The 26,970-nt window shown below is 40.7% G+C and overlaps 1 protein-coding gene across 1 annotated transcript in view; it reads right to left on the bottom strand.

Annotated features, from left to right (window-relative positions):
- The window catches only part of ACTN2 (actinin alpha 2), an 88,543-nt gene that overhangs the window by 56,913 nt on the left and 4,660 nt on the right, over window positions 1-26,970 (bottom strand). The window contains exon 2 of the mRNA XM_007069004.4: window positions 956-1,070. Within this exon, the coding sequence (XP_007069066.1) occupies window positions 956-1,070 (115 nt within the window). The remainder of the gene's footprint in view (window positions 1-955; window positions 1,071-26,970) is intronic.

The raw sequence follows: 26,970 nt of genomic DNA, 5'->3' as shown, positions 1-26,970 counted from the left end.
GGTTAAAAACTGAATAAAATGGTTAAAAAATAAATTTGTGACCTCCACATGCAGAGGAAAGGTAAACTCTTAGTTTCAGGGCCTGAGGACTGGTCCTTCAGGTTTTATGTCCCTCCAACAGCAGTTTGTGATATCACCCAAAGCCAAATGGTTCAGACAGCTGCAGTCATAGTATGGCTTTGGGACATCATCAGCTCAGAAGCACAGAACCTTTATTTTAAAATGTATTCATCTGTAACTCTTTAAGCTCACTCATGCACTGCGGATCTTTACAGTTTTCGTTCTTTTAAGAGAGTATTTCACTTATTTTTTTCCTACTGATGACACCCTGAGGCAGGCTAAGAAAAAAACTTTTTTTTTTTTTAATTGCCCAGCCCAAGGATAACCAGGATCTCAGATCTGGTTGTTCAACAAGAAGCTGTGGTTATTTCAAAGGTTTTTATTTATTCATTTTCTGGTTTTGTTTCTGTAGGAATTAGGCAGGTACACAATTTCCAGTAGGAATATGCAGGAGGGGGACACAAATGTGCACACAATTCCCAATTGTGTGCAGTGGGATTCAGAACTGGAGGAATGGAGGCAGAAAAGGAATTTAGCAAAACAGTAAGTGCTTGGTGGACAAATCATCCATTTCCTTTACTATTCAAGAATATTTACAAAGAAACTGAGGTGAGAGACCACTTTTTATTTTCAGCCTCAGATCAGATGCAATGGTCCATCAATTTGCTCAGGATTCTTAAATACAGGTCAGCAGCTCCTCCAATGGACAGCGAACAGATCACTTGTTGGACTGGAGTTTTGCTGTCCCATGCAACTGGAAAACAAGATTGCTCCTAACCCTCCTCAAGGTTGAGGATTAACTTGTGTTATAGTTTTGCACTACAAAATCTCTACGAGGTTCTAAAGTCAGGGGTGGTGTTTACTAAATGCATTAGACATTTTGTTTCTAACAAACCTGAAATGACTTCCAAGAGGAGCATCAGTTTAAGGCCATTCCTGAAGTCATCTTCGATGTTCTCAATCTGTGTGCCTGCTTTCCTGAGGTGGGAATTGCACCAAGCTGTAAAGGTCTATAACAGCAGAAGGAAAACAAAATACTTGTCACCATGGCATCTTTCAAAGCAACTGCTGAACCATCTGAGTGAGCAAACAATGCAGATGAGATTGTCAAGGCTGCCTGGGACTTCTAGTAATATTGATAATCCTGGGGCTTACTAGTAATATTGATAAGAAACAAAATGCCTTTTTAAACACAGACTTTTTGAAAAAGAAATACAGCCCAGTCTCTTGGAAGCTTTACAATGATCCATGCACAGCCATTACAGAATCTGCACGACGTCTGTATTTCAATATGGCCTGATTCTTCATGGATTTTTTTTTTAATTTGGTTTCCTCCTTGTATTAACTTCCAGATTGTGACCACAACTTGGTGAAACACCCAAGTGCAGAGATGGAAGTTTTCATGGTTAAATTTATCATGAAAGACAACATACAACAAGAGTATCTTTCTTTTTCTCTTTCTCTCTGTAAAACCACTGAGCCTGATTATTTTGTCCAGTTCTCATTGCTAAGGCAGCGCCAGCCTAGACCAGACCTTACTAACCCCCAGTTTTGAGAAAGGCTGTTGAGCCTACCTTCAGCATGGTCTCAGCAGGGGTTTCAGTCCTTCGACAGCTACCACAGTGGGTTGGGCCAGTGGCTGAAACAATGTTCCTTTCTTTTCCAACATTTCAGCAAGCACCCTCTCTTCCCAAAGCCCCTCCCTCCTGCTCCTCCCTCCTGCTCCAGTCAGAAAGGACTTGAGAGGAGGGAGCTCTCTTGGCGGCGGGGGAGAAAGGAGGAGACAGGGACTCAGCCACTGGTGAAGCCATGGCAGTTGCTGAAAAGAAAAGACTTTGAGGTACTTGTGGCATGGCAGGACAGGGTGAGAGCTGATGAGCGGGTGGAGACAAACCGGTGGCTTCCCTGGGGGAAACAAGTAGGGCCCTACTATATTTACAGTCCATTTTGGTCAATTTCACAGTCATAGGATTTTAAAAATTGTAAATTTTCATGATTTCAGCTATTTAAATTTAAATGATGTTGTAACTATAGGGGTCCTGACCCAAAAGGAGATTGTGGGGGGGTGACCAGGTTATTGTAGGGGGGGTTGCGGTACTGCCACCCTTACCTCTGCGCTGCTGCTGGGAGCGGTGCTTCCTTCACAGCTGGGCGGCCGGAGAGCGGTGGCCTCTGGCCAGGTGCCCAGCTCTGAAGGCAGCACCGCTGCCAGCAGCAGCACAGAAGTAAGGATGGCATGGTATGGTATTGCCACCCTTACTTCTGCGCTGCTCCCTTCAGAGCTGGGCCCTTGGTCAGCAGCTGCCACTCTCTGGCCATCCAGCTCTGAAGGGAGCAGCGCAGAAGTAAGGATAGCAATACTGAGACCCCCCCTACAATTACTTTCTGACCCCCTTTTTGGTTGGGACCTCCAGTTTGAGAGCCACTGGTCTCCTCCGTGAAATCGGTATAGCACAGGGTAGAAGTACACAAAAGACTAGATTTCACAGTCCATGACGCAATTTTCACGGCCACGAATTTGGTAGGGCCCTAGAAATGAGGGAGGGTATGGAAACAGATGTGTCCGGGGAGAGGAGTAAGGGGAGAGGAGAACATGTGGGAGCACAGTTCTCTGCCTCCTGTGGTAAAAGCAGACTGGAGCGCTCCTCCTCCCCCGGCTTGAGGAAGCAGTGATTCTCTGAAGCTCCTACTCCATGGCTAATTAAACGGGCACTCTGCTCCCCTTCTGTGTCCATCTACTGAAATCACTGGCGATGGCTATGGGGCAGAGGCGATGGATTTGGGGGATCTGTGCAATGAAATGCCCACTTTAGAAATATGTAAATTTTATATAAATTATGCACACACAAAAATACCTCTTCAGACTTTTCATTCAGCCCATGGAGGCAGATCTAGCCTTTTGCATTTTGGGCCTGTGGGCGCAGAATTGACTCATCATTAATGTTTGTTCTTGTATTTTCAGGGGACTCTCTGTGAGACCAAAAAAAAAGCCTATTTGAATGTTTAAAATTGTTTAATAAAATTTGAGTTGCAATTCTATTTTTACATCCTAGAATGCTACTGTGGCCCTTGAGGTGTCAGGATGAGTGGGGTGACTGGGATGAGCCAAGAGCAGCCAAGAATTGCCTCTGCTGCTTTCAGCCCTGCATGCAGCCAACAGGTAAGTGGCTCGTGAGGTGACAAAACCAGGGCTGTGGGCTGTGTGCAGTTTTGGTCTCCCATGTTTAAAAAGGATGAATTCAAACTGGAACAGGTACAGAGAAGGGCTACTAGGATGATCCGAGGAATGGAAAACCTGCCTTATGAAAAGAGACTCAAAGAGCTTGGCTTGTTTAGCCGAACCAAAAGAAGGCTGAGGGGAGATCTGATTGCTCTCTGTAAATATATCAGAGGGATAAATACCAGCGAGGGAGAGGAATTATTTAAGCTCAGTACCAATGTGGACACAAGAACAAATGGAGATAAACTGGCCACCAGGAAGTTTAGACTTGAAATTAGACGAAGGTTTTTAACCATCAGAGGAGTGAAGTTCTGGAACAGCCTTCCAAGGAGAGCAGTGGGGGCAAAAGACGTATCTGGCTTCAAGACTAAGCTTGATAAGTTTATGGAGGAGATGGTATGATGGGATAGGCTAATTTTGGCAATTAATTGGTCTTTGACTATTAGCAGTAAATATTCCCAATGGCCTGTGATGGGATGTGAGATGGGGTGGGATCTGAGTTACTACAGAGAATTCTTTCCTGGGTGTCTGGCTGGTGAGTCTTGCCCACATGCTCAGGGTTTAGCTGATCGCCATATTTGGGGTCGGGAAGGAATTTTCCTCCAGGGCAGACTGGCAGAGGCCCTGGGGGTTTTTCGCCTTCCTCTGTAGCATGGGGCACAGGTCACTCGCTGGAGGATTCTCTGCGCCTTGAAGTCTTTAAACCGTGATTTGAGGATTTCAGTAGCTCAGACATAGGTTAGGGGTTTGTTACAGGAGTGGGTGGGTGAGATTCTGTGACCTGCGTTGTGCAGGAGGTCAGACTAGATGATCATAATGATCCCTTCTGACCTTAAAGTCTATGAATCTATCTATGAATTGCACTGCAGGGACTAACTTTACCATTGCAGCTGCAGCATTTGCAGTTCCTACACACAGTGGCACTGCAGCAGTGCAGAAAAACATGACTGTGGATGCAACTGTGCCTAGACTGGCACTGAGCAAGTGCAGACAGGACTGTGGTGTGCATGCCTGTGCACTGTTGGAAAAATATGTCGGGTTGGGGGGGAACATTGTAGCAACTTGTATGGACTTGGAGGAAGGAGCCCAGGTTGCAGAGGAGAAGAGTCTGGAGAAAGCACCAGGAAGTCAGTCTATGTGCATATGGCTAGAATGTTAGCTGTAGCATCTATGTACATAGTTCTCTTAATAAAGAGCCAGTTGAATTTTACAAGCATGAAATCTTGGGTGTTATTACCCAGCATATGAAACAGACACAAAGGTATTTTACAGGCCTGGTAGGGTGCTGCAACACCCAAATGCTAGCGTTGACAAGCCTTAAGAGCTATATTATGGCTTTCAGGCAGAGCTCTGCACTGGGAGCAGTGTACTACACTACACAAACGAGGGCTGTCAAAGGCTGTCCTATCAGATTCAGACACAGTGCCTGCCCCCCCCCCCCGATCGCCACTGCTTCACCTTCCACAAAAGTGCTGTGTGCTCTCCATGTTATGTGAAGCCATATATGCTGCTTGTGAGGGAGCAGGGCCACGGTCCCATACCCACCTGGGCCCTCTCACTTTGGAGTGGCTTGCTTTGCTTTTTGGTACTAGCCTCACCGAGTCCTTGAGCCCATAGGAGTGCAAGGACCAGATTGTACCAGGCCCCAACCCCAGGATAAAAAGCACCCTCTCTGCACATGTGAACCTGCACAGGGTTGCACACAAAGAAGCCCTATGGTGGTACCTGGCATAATCAAATACTGCCAGAATCTAGCTTGTTACAGCTTTTGTCTGCCTCTAGCATCTCTGAGCATGTGTAATCAGTATTAGTGACATGGGTCAGTAGCGCACATTTGCAAATACCAGAAATTATAGTACTCCTCCTGTGACAGAGAGATATTAAAGTAATGTAGAAGACACAGCTTAAAGCACCCAAAGATAAAATGCACAAAAACCTGTTACATGGAAACCCAGCACACCCATTAGAAAAGCTAACCAATAGATGTCTGAGCCTTTCACATTCACCAAAATGATGGCTATCCATTTACTTTCAGATGCTATTGTATTTTGCAGAACTGTTTTGGGGACACAGGACTAGGCTAGGTCTGAACAGCCAAGCAGATGGTAAAAATAGATCAATCAAAACTGGGAACAGAGAGGTCACAGTGCTATGTTCGTGATCTCACCCATTTCAACACAGGACTTTATTGAGGGTTATGTTGATTTCTTTTTTGCCGTTGAGCAAAGATTAATCTGATACTTGGGTTCATCATCCAAGCAAATTAAAATATTTCCCACCTCTAATTTCTCTGTTGGCCTCTCTACTTTGTACTTACATAGTGTTTAAATACCACAATGATCAGCACAGTATAAAGAACCTCAACAGAATATTCTAAAATATGGTTTCATCGGAGGGTCCCAAAGAGGTTTGAAAACTAACTTATTCAAACATCCCTTAGAGATGAAAGGAAAGGAGTACTTGCAGCACCTTAGAGACTAACCAATTTATTTGAGCATAAGCTTTTGTGAGCTACAGCTTTTGTGAGCTGCTGTAGTTCACGAAAGCTTATGCTCAAATAAATTGGTTAGTCTCTAAGGTGCCACAAGTACTCCTTTTCTTTTTGCGAATACAGACTAACATGGCTGCTACTCTGAAACCTGCCCTTAGAGATAGGTACTTTTTATTATACTAAGTTTACAGATGGATAAACTGAGCCATAGAGCTGTTATATGACTTGCTCACAGTAACTCGGTGGCAAAGCTAGGCATAGAAGCTGGATGTTCTAGCACTCAGCCACGTGATCTAACCACTAGATCACACTTCCTCTTCATTCCCTCTCATCTCTTCTGCTCTACCTACCTTCTCTTTTTGCTGATGTTATTGTTCATTTTATAAAGATTTTGAAGACACTGAGCAGCTGATGTTGCTACTCCATAAAGAAATCAAAGATGCTACTTTGGCCCAATCAAACTGTTTTAGATGAGCAGACTGACAAGGGATCAGTTCATCTTCACTTTTATAGATTGTCCCACAAAGCCTTTTCTGTGCTGATTTTTGCTGTTCTTTTTATTACATTTTTATGTGTCTGAACATTAAATCAAAATTGATCCACAAACTGAAAATTACCAACATAAGACATGGACTCACACCTGTAGTCTCTCAAAAATGGTAAACTTAAAAAAAATGATCTGATTACAACCCACAAAACCTACACAGTGGGCTAAATGAAGTTCTGTTGAAGCACGATTCCTTTTTATGGTATGACACCCGCTTACACCAGGTCTCAGTTTGTTCTGATTGGTCAAGTGCAGCAAGAGACAACTGCAGCTTCTCATCGCAACGTTTTTTTCCAGTGCGAGTCCTTTGTTCATGAAATGCCGTTATCTGTATTTCGGTTGCCTTGTGCCTCCTTGAAAGCACAGCTCATGTACATTCCAGCAGACTATCTGCATGTGACTGTATAATCCAGTGGCCGCAAAAACCTGTCTTGTTTGCCTAGAACTAAACACAGCTATATGGACATCATTTAATGTCAAAAGAGAGACTATTACTGACTTCAGTAATGCCACAGATAAGAAGTTGCCGAACAAAACTCACTACACACCTAACCTTGCGACGCCTTCCACAGTTCACATCTTGTTTAATCCTCATTTTTTCACTCTCTCATTGTGATCCCATTTGTTGAGAGCATAAATTGGCATTACTCCGGCTCTGACAAATAGCTTTATAAAAAGTCAGTAAGCAGCAATTCAAAGCAAGCTCAGGTCCTGGAGATCAAAACACAACCAGCATATAACACTATATTCTGCAAATCTTAAATCCTCTGGGATTGAAATGAGGAAGAATTAGGAAAAGCAAATTATTTTCACTGCTGACCTGTTGGGAGCATATCAGAGTAGCAGACTGCCATGATGAGCAGGGTGGAACTGACATCACAGAGCAATAGTATATGCTAAAACAGGTGCAATTAAATGCCTGGAGCATTGGCCTTTTGGGGTTTGAATTTATTTGCAAAAAGCAGACTCTAAATTTTTTTTTAAATGCCCATCACAAAAGCCACCAGTAGAAGAAAACCTGTGTTGTCACTCTAAGCAGAGAGAGCTGTGAACGAAAGGGCAAGGAATTTGAACTACTCTCTGACCCGTGTAGGAAACTTTCCCAAAACACCCCACCAATCGTGTCAATACTGATTTGGAAAGCCTATGTTGAGGGATGACAGAGTAATTCAGGTTTTATGCAGGCAGTGCTTGGCCTCTCTGCAAAGACCACCAAAAGGACTGTCTGTGTCATTTGTGATGTAAAAATATGTTCACTGAAAACTGGACTGAGAAGACCAAATTGATTTCACGTAGGCCAACTGAATCACCATGAACATGTGAATTTGCAGTCATCGGGGTAACTCCAACTTGCAGTCCTAGTGCAGTAACTCCCCAAAACTATGTGTACCTTTGTAAGGATGCAAATTGAAGGACATAGTATTTCTGATTGAATAAACAACATGTATGAAGGCAGAAAGGGTCCTACAGTAACAGGAAAGCCCACATATGTTGCATATGTTAGAGTACTGATAAAAATTTAACTTTCTTTTGATGCTGCCCCAGAATTATAAAAGGAGAATACTACTGTAATTATGAGCCTTTGGTCCTAATGTAACGTTTGAGATATTTAATTGAGAAAGTCCAGTTGTTTCCCACTAGCTAGTACTCACATTTCACAAAAAGGCTAATCTCCCTTTGACTGATTCAATGGAGCCAAAGAAAGATGGGTCACAATAACTTTTTTATGTTTCCTATACTAATTACACCACCTATTTAAAATTCAAACTGATTTTAAGAGTTCTTGTTTTCTCTCTCAAAACAGCTACTGGCCTTCCTGAATCATTTCTTTTTGTTTCTAACCCTACCCATGATTATTCCATAAGATAAAAATATACAGTGCTCAATGGCAATCGAGCAATGATAGATCAAAATACACATACATATACACAGTGCAACACGAGTAAAAAACTTAATACTTTAGATTTCTGTTTTGTGACGCAGAACAACTGCCTTGTGGACCTTGCAGTCTACTGAACCGGGGACAGGGGAGCAAGCTCAGATAAAGTGATCTTTATAACTAGATCTTCAGGCCTTCAGAGAAGTGGAAAATATAAGCTGGCAGTGTTTCCTAAAAGGATGTGCATTTATGTGTTAATACACACACTTGGGTGACTCCTGCTATTTACTTCAAAGGGACAGTTGCTTAAAACTGACAATTATTTTGCTTCACAGCACTGATCCTGATATATCCCCGCTCTCTCAAATGGTGGCAATTGGGATTGTTCATTACTTCAAGCCTAAATGGGATGCAATGACTCGCTCTGTAGCTATATGTGGTATTTTACTGTGCTCTGAGTACATGGCAAGAGTGCTGCAGAGAGAAAGCTAGCCAGAACATTCCTACTAGAGGAGACTGAAGTCTCTCTTTGAAGCACAGCCAGCTTCTGCCTATTATCCATATTTCAAAATGTAAGCCCTGATCCTGCAATGCTACCTGCTAGCATGGACTCCTGTGTCCATGGGACTTCAGCATCAGGGCCTCTCTCTCTGCTTGGAACACAATCTGCATGCTAGCTGTATGCATGTAACAAAGAAACTTTACCATTATTTTTGGTTTAAAAGAGAGAGAGACAGACAGAGCAAGAGAGAGAGAACAGTTTCCCCATTGGCACAACTTACACTTGTTGCATAGATGTGATACAACACACACATTGGGCCAAATTCAGAGGTATTGTAGGCAGGTCAATGAAGCTGCACTATTATCCCAGGGATGAATCTAGCCCATTACTGTTATCATATCTGAGTAAGAATGTAGAAATCAGAGATAGAAAATACAAACAATTAGGTCACTTGATTCATCCACCTGCCAGTGCAGAAAGACTCCCTACACAGTATCTGCTAAACCTATTCTAGCTGTGACAAAAGATGGTGTTCCTGTCACTCTCCCTGGAGGACAACTGAACAGTCTAAAAAATCTCACTTTTAGGAAATTCCCCCTTCCCCCCTAATATTTAACTTAAATTCTCATTTTCTCTCTCTGGTCCTGTTACTCCTAGTTATGAGCCTCTTACATGGCTCTAAACAAAACCTCATTACTAAAGTATAAATTCAAAAAAACATACACGTACACTCAGCAAACTACGTGATCTGGTCTTCCTTTAACAAATGTATATGGGAATTACTAGTATTCTTATCAATTAGGATGGAATAAGAAATTAAAGTGTTGATTCATTTCAGTTTACAGTCAGACATACCGTACTGTGGAGTCTGTTTTTTTTTTAATGTAGTGGTGATTGCTTGCCACAATAATTTGTAATAATATTTTTATTTATAAATGAAGTCTTGACCCCCACCAAGGGGCACAAGATGATGGAAAAAACACAAATGGGGTAGAATGGTCTTATGGCTAATGCAAAAAGACTTAGAGTGAGGAGATCATTAAGAGCTCAGAAACAACTCTCAGCAATTTTTGCAGCACTGTATAATATTTTGCAAATTCTAAGCTGTCTTTTAAAAAAAATCAAAGTAAGTGTTTTTCACTGCTAAGATTTATCCCTCGTAACAGAGCAGTTACCCTGTTAAACTGTCTTGCAGAAAATTGTCTCAAGCCAGACAATAGCCCCGGCCAAGTGTATATGTGGGATGAGGAGGAAGGAAAAATGGGTTAAAAAGGAATACACTGTGGATGAAATCCTGTTCCCACTCAAGTCAATGGCAAAATTACCATTGAGTTTAATGAGGTCAGGTTTTCACTGTTTTTTATCAGGTTATTCCATAATTTTCCACCCTGGGGTTTCTTCCATCTTGCTCTGAAGCATCTGGTATTCACCCTTGTCAGAGACAGTATACTGGATTGGAATGATCATTGATATACTCTGCTATCGCAATTCTTACTCTTATGTATAGCAAGATTAACTCAGCCACATGGCATATATATTACTATTTTCTATTTTGTTTTCCCAGGTAAGTAGGCAGTAATGTTACTTAATAGCTTACTATTTATGTTGTAAAATGAATACCATGCAAACATATAGGAGATGAAACACAGACAAGTTGATATCATTGAACGCTGACGTCTGCATTTTTCGCCTTTTTGGTTTTAACTGTCCAAGTGTAAAACAGTAGGAAAAATGCTGAAAAGCCAAAGTGACAATATTTAAACTAGCAAGAGAGTTCCACATTGTAGGGGCCACTGGAACAAACGCTTTGTCACCCACTGACTTAAAGTGTGATAGTGGAACTGTAAAAGGGCAACTGATTTCCAGAAGTGCTGAACACCTACGCTACTTCCAGCTGAAGCCAGTGGGAGCTGCAGGCCCTCAGAATGCAAATACCCACCAGGACAAGACTTAAAGAAGCAGGTCTCAATATATCCATGCTCCTCTCCATTAAGAGCCCAAAAAGACCAGCCTCTTTATAGGCAGTCATTGCTAAGTTGGAATAATATGATCATATTACTCCTCCCTGTGAACAGGCACTCTACTGCCTTCTGCACAAGCCGCAAACAGCAAAGAGACCCAGCTGGAAGCCCTGCACAGAGGAAGCTACAATAACTGAGGAATGATAATATTGCCATAAATCGACACAATTTTCTCCACTGTGGGAAGGAAACCTTTCAAATTGGAACTTCCTTTACTGTGACTTCTCATTTTCCTCTTGGCAGTTGCTGAAGTGACCTATCTACACTATTTTTACCATTTAATACGAAGTACAGCTTGTACCATCATTGGACATAATATCTTGCTTCTGCTGCTTTGTCATTTGCTGCTGGGTAAAACAACAGCAGCTATTACTGTTGGCTGCTTGTACTACAGTAGCGCCTAGAGGCCCTAGTGTGCCAGGCACAGTACAAACACATAGTGAGAGAAGGTCCTTGCCTCAGAAAAAGAGTTTGCAGGCTACCTGAACAAGACACACGAAGGGTGAAAGGGAGAACAGAGGTGAAGATATTTGCCCAAAGACACACAGCAGGTCAGTGGCAGAACCAGGAATAAATGACAGAAAATAAACCAACCCTTTGCAACCATGTGGTAATATGCTGCAAGTGCAGTGAAACTGACTGGCACCATTTTATTTAAGTTTCAGTTTTAAATGTACCCTTATGGCTATTAATTGACGTGTGTGGGGTTTTCTACAAATGTGTAGAAATGGCTGCACCATTAACTGAGTTGGTATGAACTAGAAATAATAAATAAAGGATTCGATTTTTTTTCTCAGTTGTTTGAACTCGAGTTTGGATTTTACCCCTTTTCTTTTTTTCCACCCCAAAACAAAAGCCAAAATGCACCTGGTACAATTTCATAAAATAACTAGGGTGACCTACAGTTCTGGAGCCTTAAATGCTACCTCTTCTGGAAGTGTCATTTTTACAGGAACTTAATGTTATTCAATCACTGAGTGACAGGAAGTCCTCTACTGGCCAAGTGAAATGTTAATGTTTAGCACAGCAACTTGCTAACTGAATTTGGTTATGTAAAGGACGTAAATATTTGAAGTGGGTGAACTATCTGGGATGGTTCAAGGGATTATGTACCATACGTAAGAGTCATTCAAAGAAATCAAGAAAAGGAAAATCTAGGCTAAATATCACAGAAAAATTCCTGACAGTGAGGTCATTTAAACTGCAGAACCAGAAAAACTAGAAAAGGCACTAGAAAATAAAGAATCACAAGGTCTTAGAATTCAGAGATGGAAAAGCCCTACTAAGCTCTTCTGTCTGAAAGTGCAGTAGTGATCATATCAGAGATTAAACTGATACCACACTGGATCATAGTAGTGAACAGGTTTCAGAGTAACAGCCATGTTAGTCTGTATTCTCAAAAAGAAAAGGAGGACTTGTGGCACCTTAGAGACTAACCAATTTATTTGAGCATAAGCTTTTGTGAGTTACAGCTCACTTCATCAGATGCATCCGATGAAGTGAGCTGTAGCTCACGAACGCTTATGCTCAAATAAATTGGTTAGTCTCTAAGGTGCCACAAGTCCTCCTTTTCTAGTAGTGAACAGTCCACCCTACTAGGAGATCGACTCCATAAACTGAAAGGTCTTTTTCATCACTGATTCCCACAACCCTATTATTCATGAGGTGCATAATTAAAGAGGCACATTCCCCACTCAGTAAACAAAATGTAAGCTCCAATAGCATTAATGGGAATTCTACGCACACAGAACAGCCAGGGAAGACTTTAGCCCTTACAAAGCAGGTGGTCTAATCCTATGTGAGGATAGGGTTTCCTGGAAAATACGCAACTCCCATCGCTGTGTGACTACATGTCCATTTCACAGGCCTGATTATTGCCAAAAAAAAAGCTGAAGATTCTAAAGCATTTAAATATCACTTTAAGAATAACTTTAGGAGATCACCACCAAGGCTGGACACTGGCAAATGTCAAGAAGATCATCAAGCATTTTGTTACAGTTCCATTAGTGATTTCTTTTAGTGGAGTCAACAGAAAAAGGGTTGCATTGTAAAAACCCAACAGGCAGAGACGTTCCAGGGGAAATTGCATGTGGATCACTGCATACACTGTTCCCAACTCATTGTCATCTTGTGAGGGAAGGGTTTCTCAGGACTATTACAGGAATGGGTGGGTGAGGTTCTGTGGCGTGCAATGTGCAGGAGGTCAGACTAGATGATCATGATAGTCCCTTCTGACCTTAAAGTCTATGACACTGTAGAAGGGATAAGACTACCAGTAAAAGTGTGGATATTCCAATAGATCCGCGGGGAAATCCTGCAAAGAGCCTGCATGATTCACTCTGAACTCTGGAAGCCGCACTGATATTGGCTCCCCTCCTAGATCTCAAAACTATCCCTACTCCAAGCCCTGATCCAAAGCCAATTGAAAGCAATAGGTGTTTTTCCATTGACTTAACTGGGCTTTGGATCAGGCCTCAGATTTGGAAGAAGGCAGGAGCGAGAGTTAATACTGCAACTGTCAGCATTAACTCCTAATATAAACTCCACGGCGATGACAAGGGCGATACCATCCAGTTAAAGCACTATTAAACATTTTATATAATATAGATACTACAACTTGAAATATAAAATAATGAAAAACAAGGAAGCCATATGGTCAGCCTGATTACCTGTAGCAAGACAAGACGATTGGTGCTGCAGCCTGAGACAAAGGATGCTGCAGCTAGAGACACAAGGGAACAAACCCAGAAATGACACAGCCGCCTAAATTGCTACTGTAACGTGCAGTCTAGTGTTTGTGTACAGTATTACCCTCTACTGGATGGAACTGCTTAGTTGCATTTCATAGGTCCTACTATTGTAAAAATCACCAGCCTAAACGTGTGAATTTGCACGTAAGGCCACAGAATACAGTTCAACATACTGTCAATCTAGCTTGAAAAATATTACCAGTGTACAGAATTTCACTCCTTTCACCAATTTCTACAGGGGCTTTTGCTGTGAGAGCCAAAGCAATGTGCCAACTCCATTATAGTTCATTAGCTCTCGCTCTCTCACACCAACAGGCCCTGTTCTAGCAAACAAAAATAATAGATTTACATGGTCTCAGAGTTAGTAAATAAAGCTGCAGCAGCGCAGGACTGCTTGTCACCTCAGGATGGACAGCAGCAGTTTAGACATGGTCATCTGGAAATCCTGGCTCCATCAACCATACCTGGTGCTCAGAGATGGTCCATTGACGCTCACATTCCTATGGCATTGCATCCTTCACAAGTTAATCTGACTCTCTGATTACACCATAGGGACCTATAACTTCAGATGAACAGCAGGTATAATATTCCAAGTGCCATCTCTCATGCAGAAAGTTTCATTACCACTGATGACACAGGCCTTGTTACAAGACAAGTTTGATTGCAGCAGGCAACTAGGCAACCCATCACAACCAGTGGAGTTCTCAACTTTTATGCAATACCAAAAAAAGCTGCCTGGGGCAGAGCAGGGGCGGGGTGGGGTGTAGCAGGGTGGGGGCCATGGGAAAGAGGCGGAGCAGGGGCTGGAGCAGCAGGCAGGCGGCTGCGTAGGGCACCAGGAAACTGTGATCTAAAACTGAAAGGCTTCATATCTCCAGTATTCTGAGCTATCCAATCCCCAGTATACAAATTAATCTCCAGGCTTTTGTTAATATTGAAATAGGGAGTTCAGTTCCTTAATATGGTCACTACCCTGCTGATTGGTAGTAGATTTCTGGGTCTTGCAGGTTGGTTTCCTGTTGGAGAAGACATCAGTCTGGGTATTTTCATAGTATAGCTTGTTTACATATACTATACACAATCATCTTTGAACAGAGTTGGTCATAAATGGCATACAGGTAATTCCCGCTTTCAGAAACCTCAGTCCAACACCAATGCCCTGCCTCAGGAAGCAACTCTGCACAAAGAATTGACTCTAGCTAGACAAGGTAAAGCTGAGGGCAAACTCTCCAGCTGTTGGCAACAGCTCCCCCAAAAAGACTATACATCACAAAACTTACAACAATATGTATATCTTCAAAGACCAAACACTGTTTGCATGCCAAGAAAACAAACTGGTAATACTTTGTGTAACAACATCCTCCAATGACTCCCACCATAACAATATTAAGATCTTTATTTTTTTTTAGTATTGAAGACTGTTCTTTTAATCTGTGTTAACTGCTTAGGGTATAACATTAGTACTATAACAGTTAAATAAATATTATCTCTTATGCCAATATACAGTATCTATAATACTAACAAATTTCCCACGTACATTAGCCCCCAAATTAAATTGCTATATCGATCAGAAAGGAAGCATGATCCAGTGGCTAAGGTGCTAACTTGAGACTTGGGAGCCATGGTTTCGAGTCCCTACTACACTACAGACTTCTTGTAGGACCAGGCAAGTTCCCGAGGATACATCTACACAGCAAAGAAAAACCCACAACTGGTCTGTGCCAGCTGACGCGGGCTCATGGGGCTCAAGCTGCATACCTGTTTCATTGCTGTGTAGACTTCTGGGCTCAGGTTGGAGCCTGGATGGAAGGGTCTCAGAACTCTGACTCCAGCCTGAGCCTGGAAGCCTACACAGCAATGAAACAGCCCCACAGCTTGAATCAGCTGGCATGGGCCAGATGCGGGTTTTTCTTTGCTATGTAGACATACTCTTAAGTCTCTCTATACCTCAGTTCCCATCCATAGACTACTTCACTGGAGTGCTGTGAGGATAAATATATTAAAGACTGTGATATCCTCAGATACCATGGTGATGGAGGCCACTTAAGTATCTAAAATAGGTAAATTAAGGACCCTTTTGTGTCACTCAAAAATGTTGGTTCTGTAAATATAAAATATGTTACAAAAAGTGAATGAAACTGGATAATTTATTACATTTACAAGTGTTCTCATGCTGAAAGTAGTATTGAGTGAAAAACGACTGCTTGACACACATAACTTGTGAGAAGAGCAGATCCAGACCTAAAGTTGCTAAATTAGGTTAAAATTTTGGGCAGGGGGGAGGGAGGGAGGGAGGAGAGAAATAGGAAAAAAGGACTGATGGAACAGAACTGTAATACCTAGGCTTGAATGCTGTGTTTTTGACACTATAGCCTTTGATGTCTTTTATTCTTACAAAGGTTAATTTTGTATTTCCCCTTGGAGCAAAAGTTCATTAACACACTGATCTCTTCCAGTAAGCCACATTGTTCTAGCATTTAATAATTTAACAATTAAGACATTACAGTGCTTTGTTTTACATATAGTACAATGCCAAATTCTGCCTGTATATGTGAATCCCATTTAAGTAAATGGAAACCATGCATGCATCTGGGGGCCCAAACCTGCAAGGTGTTGCACCCTTAACTCCCAATGATATAAATAGGATGGAGGGTACTCAGCAGTTCTCAGTCAATACTCAGCACCTTGCAGGATCAAGCCCTCGAGGACAGAATTTGGCATTTGTGCTGCTGAAGAAAACATTTCCTTCTAACAGGGTCACGTAGCTTTGTGTCAGATATATTTTAGCAAGCACAGTGTACTGGTGCTTTTTGGATCACCGTAGAGCATGGTGATGTCTGAGGTATCTCTATGCCCCCAAACAGATTTACGCCGCACTGGAGTAAACAGCAGGATGTGGGGAAGCCTTTGAGGTTCAACTCCTGCAAAACTGTGAAGTAGCGAGGTAGACAAGAAAATAGTATGTACTATGAGAGCAAACAAACCCGGTGAGATTTTGAGTTGCTATGCAAAGGCATCAAGTCACAAAGGAGGGAAGTAATCGGTCCTCTGTATAGTTCAAGTGAAATCATGTCTGGAATATTATATTCAGGTCTGGCCACCTTCATAACAGAAGGATATCAATAAGCTGGAGGCTATTCCAAGAAAAGGAACTACACAGTGTTAAAGGGGCTAGGGGCAACTGAAGATGTGTAGCTTGGCAGAGTGATGAAGGGTGTGAACGCAGAGATCTAACTGAAAGGAGATGTCATTCTGTTTTCTGTGTACTGCACCTTACATGTAGGGTCTATTCCAGCTGCATGGCCAGTCTCCTATGGCAAGCCACTTGTAGAAAAAACTGCATAAGCTCTGCTATGTCTGTCTCTGCCTCTAGAACTGAGAAAAGGGAGAATTGAGACAGGATGAAAGAGGAGGTGCCAGAGGAAGCTTCTCCTTAGCTATTCTGATGGTTCGGCAGAGGCACTTCTACACCTGTATTACACAGGTGGACTCTGAGGTGGAGCACATGCCCTCTGCACTGGATAAAGTTCTCCACCAAGTCAGTTCAGCAGAGGGAATCAACATGACCAGTGCCCCATCATCAGCACATGAACATTCATACCACTGAATTTTATTTCTGGTTCCCTTTTCCAGTCTCAGGGCCCACTCACTGCTCTTCCATCATCAACAGCAGCATCTGATCCCCAACACCCTCCTTCCGGCATTTCATTGCCTCCTGAACCATCAGTGTAGGTGCTGGTTGACTTTTTTCCTACAAAAAGAACAGGAGTACTTGTGACACCTTAGAGACTAACAAATTTATTAGAGCATAAGCTTTCGTGGGCTACAGCTCACTTCATCGGATGCATAGAATGGAACATATAGTAAGAAGATATATATATACATACAGATGTATGATTGGAAGATGGAAGATGCCATACAGACATATTTTTAAATGATCCTTGGCTATTTAAGGTTATGTGATGGAAACAATTACATCCAAATGATAGGGTGGGTGAAACGGAGGGTATACCCTCCAGATAGTAGGATTAATTGAAGTAGGCTAATCCAAGATTTAGTAGACTGGATTTCCAACTGTCTCCCCTGCTTTCTCTGAGGCTTTTTCTTCACCGTGCTATCTTTTCTTGTTAATTATATGCGACATTGCCACGCCCCTGCTCCCCCCTCTCCCAGTGTATGATTCAGCCAGTTATAGGGTAGATAGAAAAGTTTTCATAATTTAGTTTATCAACATGCTTTTAAAATGTTCACGAGCGTAAGATCATGTCTTCCACACCGATAAAGTGAGAAGAGACTCAGAAGAGACAATGCAGTCTGAAGATCTTTTGGTGTTTTAATATCCTTTTACTAGTAAGTGATCATAAGAAGATATATTTATCGTCAGACATCAGAGTATTTTTGAACAGTAAATTAATGCATATGTACTCTGTTAGATAACAGATTTCAAGCCTACCAAATTCAGTTTCTCTAAACCAAGATTTCAACTGAGGTCCCTTTCTCAGAAGTAAAAGCTTTCTGCATTAGCTCACTGTGTAACCTAACCCGCTTGTGTGTATTAAATGCAGTATTTCTCAGCACACAAAGCATATACTTCAGCTACTGAAAGTTAACTTCTCTGCCGAGTCACAGTTGCTGACTGAAAATAAAAAAAAATATTCGTTTTAGATTTAATACTTTAAAGATTTTGTCTTTTTTATTATTATTAGAACACAACTGCATAAATATAGGAGGTGCATTTAGAATGTATTGTGCTTGGTTATTTTTTAACCTCAGTAACACGATTGCTCTGTGACAAAGTAGACAGAGGGTAAAATTTTCAAAAGCACCAATGTATTTCGGCCACTAAGTCCCATTGACTTTCAATAGGACTAAAATGCCTAAGTCATTTTTGAAAATGGGACTTGTGTGCCAAAGCCACGAAGGTACTTTTAAATATCTTACTCAGAGACTATAAATAGATATCATCATTATATATGCACACAAAATGGTATTAACTAACTTGTTTTTGCTTGGAGAACCTAACCAGAATCAATAGAAAAAAATAATAAACAGCAGCAGCTCAAATGCAGGGAGCAGGAACATCTGTTTTTAGAGTGAGCGCTGAATTTGTAATGAGCAAATCCTTTGTCAAGTAAACATAGAAGTTCTTTGTTAAAGTGCATGTTTTCTGGTCATAAAACATTTTGACTATGGGGCCGCTTTGCGTCATGGAAACACAGGCCACAAGGCAAAGGCAGAAAGTACAATCTTCAGACTATTTGTATGGTGTTTTGTTTGTTTGTTTTTAATAATTCTAGTAGCTCGCCGAAACCCTGATGACAGATACATAATACACTATATGTGTAGATAAAGACATTAAATAGAATAGATAGATGGGGCCAAACTGATTTCTGACGTAACTCCACTGAAGTTTATCTAGCTACAGCTGGGATTGAAATTTGACCCTACAGGTTTTCCACAGCCTGAAGAAAGACCCATAGCTTAAAAAATCCCTCAAAGCTGCACCAGCATTTATGTTTTCTTTGCTCACACGCCATGCAGGTGATTATTGGTTATCTACAAACAGTAAGTTCCTTGTCCTCTCACATAAAAATGTGCAAATTATTAGCCTTTCCAGCACCAGAAAGCTATGCTGGGACCAAGATTTTCAAAAAAGTTTGCCCAAAGATACGCTCCTAAACCCTTGTTTAGGTTCCTAAATAAGTGCCCTGATTTTCAGAAGTGCTGCATAGCCTGCAGTTCCTATTGAATTCAGTGGGAACTGATGAGTCTGGGTGTTCAATACTTTTGAAAAATCAGGGTACTTATTTAGGTACCAGTTTAGGAAAGCATCCTCATCCAGGGCAGCACTTAAACACATGCTTAACTGTAGGCATGTGCTTGGCCTATGTAGGGATGGATTTAAGCACATGTGGAAGTCTTTTCCTGAACCGAGACCCTAAACAAGAACTGAGAGCCTAATTTTTAGGCAGCTATTTCTGAAAATAGGGTTGAAATTTGGCCTGGTTTTCTGGATAACTGTTCATTTGTCCTCTAATGTACCCTCAGCTTACATTGACTTAAGCATATTGTACTATTCTTTAAAAAAACAGACAAAAAACACACCACTGTGGGACATTTACTATGTCAAGTATCATATTTTAACACAGTTGTCATCTAATCATGTCAGAGTAATAGATTTTTAAGGCCAAGGAGACCATTAGATCCCTTCTGTGCTATGCAACACAAGCCATCAAATTACATCCGGTTGCCCCTGTTGGGTTAGAATGCATTAGTGACAGGACTGTAACACGATTCAGTAATGTGGCTAAAATATGGTTTGGTTCCATCTACACAGACAGAACCAAAACGGGTAAAATCTTTGGGACAGGTACTGTCTTTTTGTTCTATGTTTATATAGCACCAAGCACAATGGGATCTTAGGCCATGCCTAGGGCTTCTAGTTGCTACAGTAATACAAATAATAAACAACAACATAATCCCACAACAAGGTCAAATTGCCTATGTAGACAGCCCCAAATCAGAGGTATTGGTAAGTGTGACTCCAAAAACAATGGCAAGGATTTATCATAGAGCTATGCAAAATATTGTCAGTCTTTAACTCCTATTGTAATTTTCTAAAATTCTACTTACCCACTCACCCTCGTGAAAAAATTTTTAAAGTAAAATATTATTCTTTTAATGATTATCAATTATCATGGTAAAATGGGGCAAGCAAGTAGATTTTGTTGTTAAATTTTCGTGACAGTGTTCTGCCTACTACGTAACTTTGCAATTTGAAGTATTAAAAAGTTTGGGTTTTTGGAAGAACTGCTTGAGTTAGCCAATGGAGGGTGAACCATTCACACTCCACCTTCTCTTTTCATGATAAACACTGAAGAATGTTTCTCACCACTAATTCAAGCTTTATCATCTTTGATCTTTTTCTGTAATGTGGTATGGTAGCTGAAAAGGTTGGAAGGAAAAATCTGGTGGAAAAGGAAGAATGAATTTGCATTATAGGGCAAGGGCAATATCGTGGAGTTGTTGGCACAGTGGTTTTTATCTTTAAAGACCTAGATTTAATGTTTGGTCTTTCTAGCGCCAGTTGTTTTTCAGTTATGTGCGTGCAAAATATTTGATCAAAAAGTATGAAAGTGCTAGGTATTTTTCAAACAGAAAAATGATAAATGACAAAAAACATCATATCACCTGTGGGTGAACACATCACAAAATGATCTATCAGTCATCTATCTGTATCTGATCTATTAGTCATCATCCTCAAAGGAAACCTGCACAAAACCTTCAAAAGACGAGCCTGGGTGCTTAAATTCATAACTTTGCTAGACACTAAAAATCATGGTCTTAATAAAGACGCTGGCTTTATGTCTTTTATTACAGCAATTTGTAATCCACTAACCCCACTTTTTTGTCCTGTGACTGGAGAGGTGTTAACAGGTCACTTTACCTTGAATGGTCTCTTAAAATATGTGTTAGCTACTTATACTAAACAATCTGTTCTACCTTGTATTTGGCTGTGACACTCTGAGTGCCTTTCCCTGACCTGCTGAAGAGCTCTGTGTAGCTCTAAAGCTTGTCTCTTTCAGCAACAGAGAAGCTGGTTCAATAAAAGATATTGCCCTATCCACCATGTCTCTTATTATATCCCTACATTTCTTTCTTACACTTCTCAGGTTGTGTGTCTTTCTAGCAGAGGTGACACATGGGGAGGGGGGCGCATGCAGGGTCACATGCCCCTCCAGATTTGGTACTTGGCTTGTATTGAGCATGGTCATACAGACTGAGCACGATCAGTAAAACTGCTGAAGCCGGCTCCTCCCCCCCCCCCTCCCCCCCCCCCCCCCCCCACACACACACAATCAGCAGGCATGGCTGGTCTCTGGTTTCTAATCTCCCTTCAGCTGTTTGGTATCTGTCCTTAGTTTCAATCTCCCTCCCTCTCAATTCTCTCTCTTTTCATTTCGCTCTACTTCCCTCTCCTTCACCTGATTATTCAGGCTCTCTCTCCTGTTCCAACATCCCCAGCAAGAGAGGAAAATCACCACTGACAGCAACTGAACCTCGGGTCCTACACAGTAATTCTTTCCCACCAGTAGTTTGAGAATTATTAGAATCATGCCACCCTAGTTAGTTTAAAAAAGAGTTGCTTCCAGTACCACAGGGAAAAGTTACTGTATAGGAACAGAAGCACAGTCACAGAAGGTGATCGTTCAGTTGTATTTTCCTGTTAAATAATGTGGAATAGGTAATCTTCTTAAATTCATGCCTGATTTTATAAACTGAAAAGGGACCATTGCACAGTGCCTGATGACATTGTGAATGGCTCTGCCCAATGGTCTCAGTTCGATGTATACTAAAATCCATCAATGCTTTTTCTTTTAGAGAGCTCCAGTGCATTAACAACAACCTTGGTTGGCCCAAGCTGGTATACATGCAAATCTGTTTGCAAATGCAAATATTACCAGTGTCTTATTACAACAGCCTGAGGTGCATATATTTCCTAGAAACCAACTATGATGAAAAAGGTATCTGTCTGATCATCCCATATTTTTCAATATATTTAAATTAACTTAAAAAAAACCAGAAAATTAATTTTTGAACAATATTAACTTGACTGTGATGTCCACAAAGTTATGTTCCTTATCAGGAACCATTTTAGGCAATTCTACTTCATTTAAATTCTTCTCTCTGGAGTGTATCATATATACATGCCAGAGAAATTAATAATCTAACATATTCCTCTGTAACCAAGTTCAGTTCTAGAATGCTTAAATGTAGCCCGCTGTGTTATAAAGGACACTGAGTATTTTTAAAATCCAGTTGTTCCGTCCCATTGTAATGAATTCAGTAGAACTGCATAGTGTAATACAAAATTTGCCCATTAGAAAGCAAAAGTGCTACATTCAGATTAGAGGATGACTATAAATTGAAAGGAATAAAATAAATGAATAAATATTGGTACTGCACCGATGCACTTATTTCTTAAAATAAAATGGTGTTTTGTTTGGGTTTTTTAAAAGGATTTCCCAATAGAACTATAAACTTCTGCCACCATGAAATATTGCTGGTTGAGATAGTTTCATAAAAGCTCTGTTTAATTTTCTTTTATATTCTGGGTACATATGGCCACAATTTTCATTTATTTCTCCCTCAGAGTAGAGTTTATTGATAATATTTAGATAAAATATCAAACACGCTGACAAAATATGGTCACGCTGCCACTGCTTCAGTGTCCTCCTCTCAGACACAATTCCACACAAGTCACATTAGCAAAAGGAATTCAGCATGTTACTATTTTAACTTAAAACCAATCTCTAAGGGCCTAATCCTGCAAAACAATCCACGTACACAGCCCCGACTCCTACATGGAGCCCTACTACTTTCCGCAGGATGCTGCACAAGAGTAGGGCTCTCTGTTTGTGGGTCCCTTCGTAGGATCAGAATCTATAATTTAAGGCATAATACTAGAAAATAGTTAATATATAATAACTTCTCAACAACCAACATTCTCTTCTGTTTAAAAGAGGAAAACCCTGACCAACTTGAGAAAAACACCTTAGCCTCGGGGTGCGGAAAGTTTGCGATGCTAAGATCCATGTTGGATGCTTGCCCCGAGCCCAGCGGCTGCACCTAATTTTCATATTATAGGCACATCATTCCTTTTTTTAAATGCACACAACCATGATATTCACTTGAACCTGTTGATAAATAAACCTGATAAATATAAATTGTTTGCTTTTTGCTGCTTTAATTCACCAGCAATTAAAAACTTGGCAGTTTATCAACTGTGTTCTCAGCCAGAGGATACAGGGAAAGGATGGCTGGGAGTTGCATTTTAGGACTCTGCGGGTCACATGAGATATGATCTCCCACAACTGTCTTTGTACTTCCCTCCATGGCACTCCTTACAAACGGAATCCCTTCCCTAAGTTAGTCTGTAAAGCCACTTATCTAGAGACACACATCTACTGTAATGCCGACAAAAAATTGCCAATTAATATTGGCTAGGTAGTGAAGTAGCGGGAATGTTGATATTTATTTATTTTTAAAGACTGTGTTTTCATCCCTCTCCCTTACCCTTCAAACACTACTTGTTTCCTTAGGCCCTGCCCTACAGGTGCCTGTATAGAGCCCCATTAAATTCAATGGGATTCCATGTGGGCATAAGGAGACCCTGCTGTCTGTATCACATTGCTGGAAACTCTTCAGGGCAGAGCTTGTCTTCATATACTATATGTCCATGAATCTTCATGAGCAGACCTCTGCAGATACATAGAGCCATTTATTTCAATGGGGCTCCGCACAGGCACAGGTCTGCCTACCCAACTCTCAATGCAAAGTCAACCTGCAATTGGAAGGTGCCTATCACAATCTGTGGATACTATTATACTCCAAATAACAACAGTGGTGTCCTGGGGCACCCTTAAGTATAACAGTAATATTTCTACATTTCCTAATTTTCCTAGTGATCTCCAACCAGTCCTGGCACCCATTTAATTTCTTTTTCCTATTTTATCCACAGTGTGTGCAACCCAGGCTTGATCACCTCTTTTATCCCAGAGGTGAGGAATGGGGCTGCTGCCTTCCATCACTTTAAACTTCTCCTCACCCTGTCAGACTTTTCAAGAAGGAGGGGTATTTCTACTGAGGCTACACTGGTGGAAGCCAGCATGGACTCTGGAGTGAAATCTACTGTAACTATTTACAGATGTTGCCTACAGATTTATAGAGTCAATTTCTCTTCATTCCTGTTCATCAGTGCAATGCCGCTGAACTCAATTAAGTTGCACACGTTTAACTAGATGGATAATTTGGTCCATAATGGTGACTAGTCTTTCCTAAGAGAGTTTTCTGTGCCTATACTTCTAAAATGCAAACTTTTCTTATTTTCTAGTATGATGGAGGTTGTAATTACAGGATTTACATGCCAAATTAATGCATCATAAAGGAAAAATTAATCTGTATATTGCCAAAGATTGGATATTTAGTAGGATACAAAACAATGTGTTTTTTTCCTGACGAGCCTGTTCTGTTCTGGCAGTCTTCACACGTGCCTACTCCCCAGTGAAATCAAAAGGAGTTTTTCATGCAAGAGTACAGGATTTAGCCTAAATAAATACTGTGAGATTTATTCTTGTTTACATTAAGGCCCTTTGGTGCTACTCTAGCAGTGTAAAAAGGCCTTAAATTAAGCAGAAATTAAATTTACACCCACCTTAAAAGAACCCTTTATACCACCAGTGTAAATAAGATTAAGACTTCTTGTGCTGGCTTTGTCTATAATAGTATAACTAAGGCCAGAAATCTTGTTCCAGTACACTTTCTGTTAATTTATAGGACAACGATAGACAATCATGCCTGAAGTACTGCAAAGGATGGTATGAGACATACAGATTTCTGGCATACACACTGCCCTAGTCTGCATATTCCCTTGTAGTACAGATATCCTGAAGAGTGAATTGCACCTGTCCACAACCTTCAGATCTTTTCTTTATCCCAAAGGCTTATGATTTCCTTTAATAACAAACAAGAATGTTTTATGTCAAGGTTTAAAAAAACCCATAGCAATAAATCATTATATGACAAAAGCTGTCTAAAAATAAAACTTAGGCATCAGATAAATCTTTCTGTCCTTTACTGTGAAGGTGGCAATGTTTCTACTCAAAAGAATCATGAGCTTCCATGCATCTATCTGCCTAGGTAGCACTAGATCAGGAGCACAAAGATTTCTAGATGGGCTCCCAGCACACAACTTCTCCCTCTTCCCTATATTTCAGGTCTTCTTGTTTATCTGTCACTGCCAAAACAGACATCCCACTCTCAGCCCTGCACTCCCACTAGGAGGCACTGATGTAAAGGTGGCTCTGCATACAAGTCCCCCAGAGTCACACACTTATCACCCACTTCTGAGATAGTCTCTAGAATGCAGCATTCTGTTCTCCTTGACACAGAAAATACAGTAAAAACAGGCTTGGGGTTATAAGTCATTGTATTTTAATATCACATTGAACAGGTTAACATAATAAAAATTCCAATACATAAAGTATCAATAACAGCTTATTACCCCATGAACTATTATAATTCTGTAAACACAGGATAAGAATATTCAATAAAACAGTCTGTTTTCTTACGTAAATGTATCTGAAGTCAATATATACTTTCTGCCAGGTTTGGCGTTTTAACCAAATACATCTTTATATCTGGTTAATAAAAGCAGAAAAGACCAGCATTTCTCCTATTAATACACAATATGAAAGATCATCAGTGTGACCAAAGCAGTGTCCATTACGGTCATTCCATTTTTCTACTCTCATAACTTTTCCAAAACGTTCATCCTTTAAGAAGTTATCTATTCTTGGTCTCTGGTCAAAGATAATTTGTTTTTAAGTTTGAGCAAAATCCCTTCTGACATATTGTCTTTATAGTGAGAATGCAAGGAAGAAAAAGAAACTTTTCCCAATGGAAAACAATTACAACCACATATTTTAAAAGCAGGGTTACAGCAAACGAGGCTGTAGGATTACCTTTTGGATCTCCTGACTTGCTAATGTTGAATATCTTAACTCATAGTATTTAATACATATCCATATATTCCTTTAAATAAACAATGTGTCTGGTGCCCAGAAATCAACTGTAATACAAGCAGTGTTTAACTATATGAAATTAAGTATTTAAATTCCATGTATGTTAAAGGTTGAAATAATATGGATGAACCTAATTATTCAATAGAGGTTTGCATACTTGGAGTTACAGTCTGCTCTCAATTCATATGTATAACTCCCATTAATATTAAATAGGAGTTACAGGGGCATCTCAGGACAAAAATCTCTCAGGACAGGACTCAGCATCATCTCAGGACAGGACTCAGCATTTTAAAAAGCCAGCTTAATATACCTCCCTGAGTGGCAACCCCCCCGATTTAGAATTGCAAATACTATTCTCAACAGCATACTCTTGCTTTGTTAAGATAAAAGGTAAGCACTGAATTTTCCATAACATTTGAAGCTGTTATTCGTAAGAGCACCCATCCTTCACTCTGATCTGTGTGGGTGAACTGCTGCATCCGTGCAGAAACACACTGACTCCAGTGGGACTCTGCACAGATGTAAGGGTCTTGCGCAATTGGACTCTACAGCACAGCTGGGTCAATGACAGCCATGCACCCATTTTTACCATTGATTTCAAGGGGAGTAAAAGTGAAGTCAAAAAGTGTGCTTTTGAAAATCCCACTTTATGTGAAATATTTTAACTGGGATTAAACAAATGAAAAATAGACGGCTGCAAGCACAGTGTTAAGTAGTTGGCATTAGAGAGCGCTAGTGGGAAACAAACAAGCAAGTTAGCTAAAAAGGGAATAAATGAAGAAATAGTGATATAGCTTCGTACAAATGAAAACAAATTTACTAGAGTAACAAAATACTTCCCCTGTAAATTACTACCCCTGGAACCCTCAGCACCAAGACACAGCCCCATCAGTGTTAGGACTGTAGGTTTCTTGAG

The sequence above is a fragment of the Chelonia mydas genome, chromosome 3, assembly GCF_015237465.2.
Source record: "Chelonia mydas isolate rCheMyd1 chromosome 3, rCheMyd1.pri.v2, whole genome shotgun sequence".
In the NCBI taxonomy this organism is placed as follows: domain Eukaryota; kingdom Metazoa; phylum Chordata; order Testudines; family Cheloniidae; genus Chelonia; species Chelonia mydas.
This window is presented reverse-complemented; position numbering and strand designations above follow the sequence as displayed.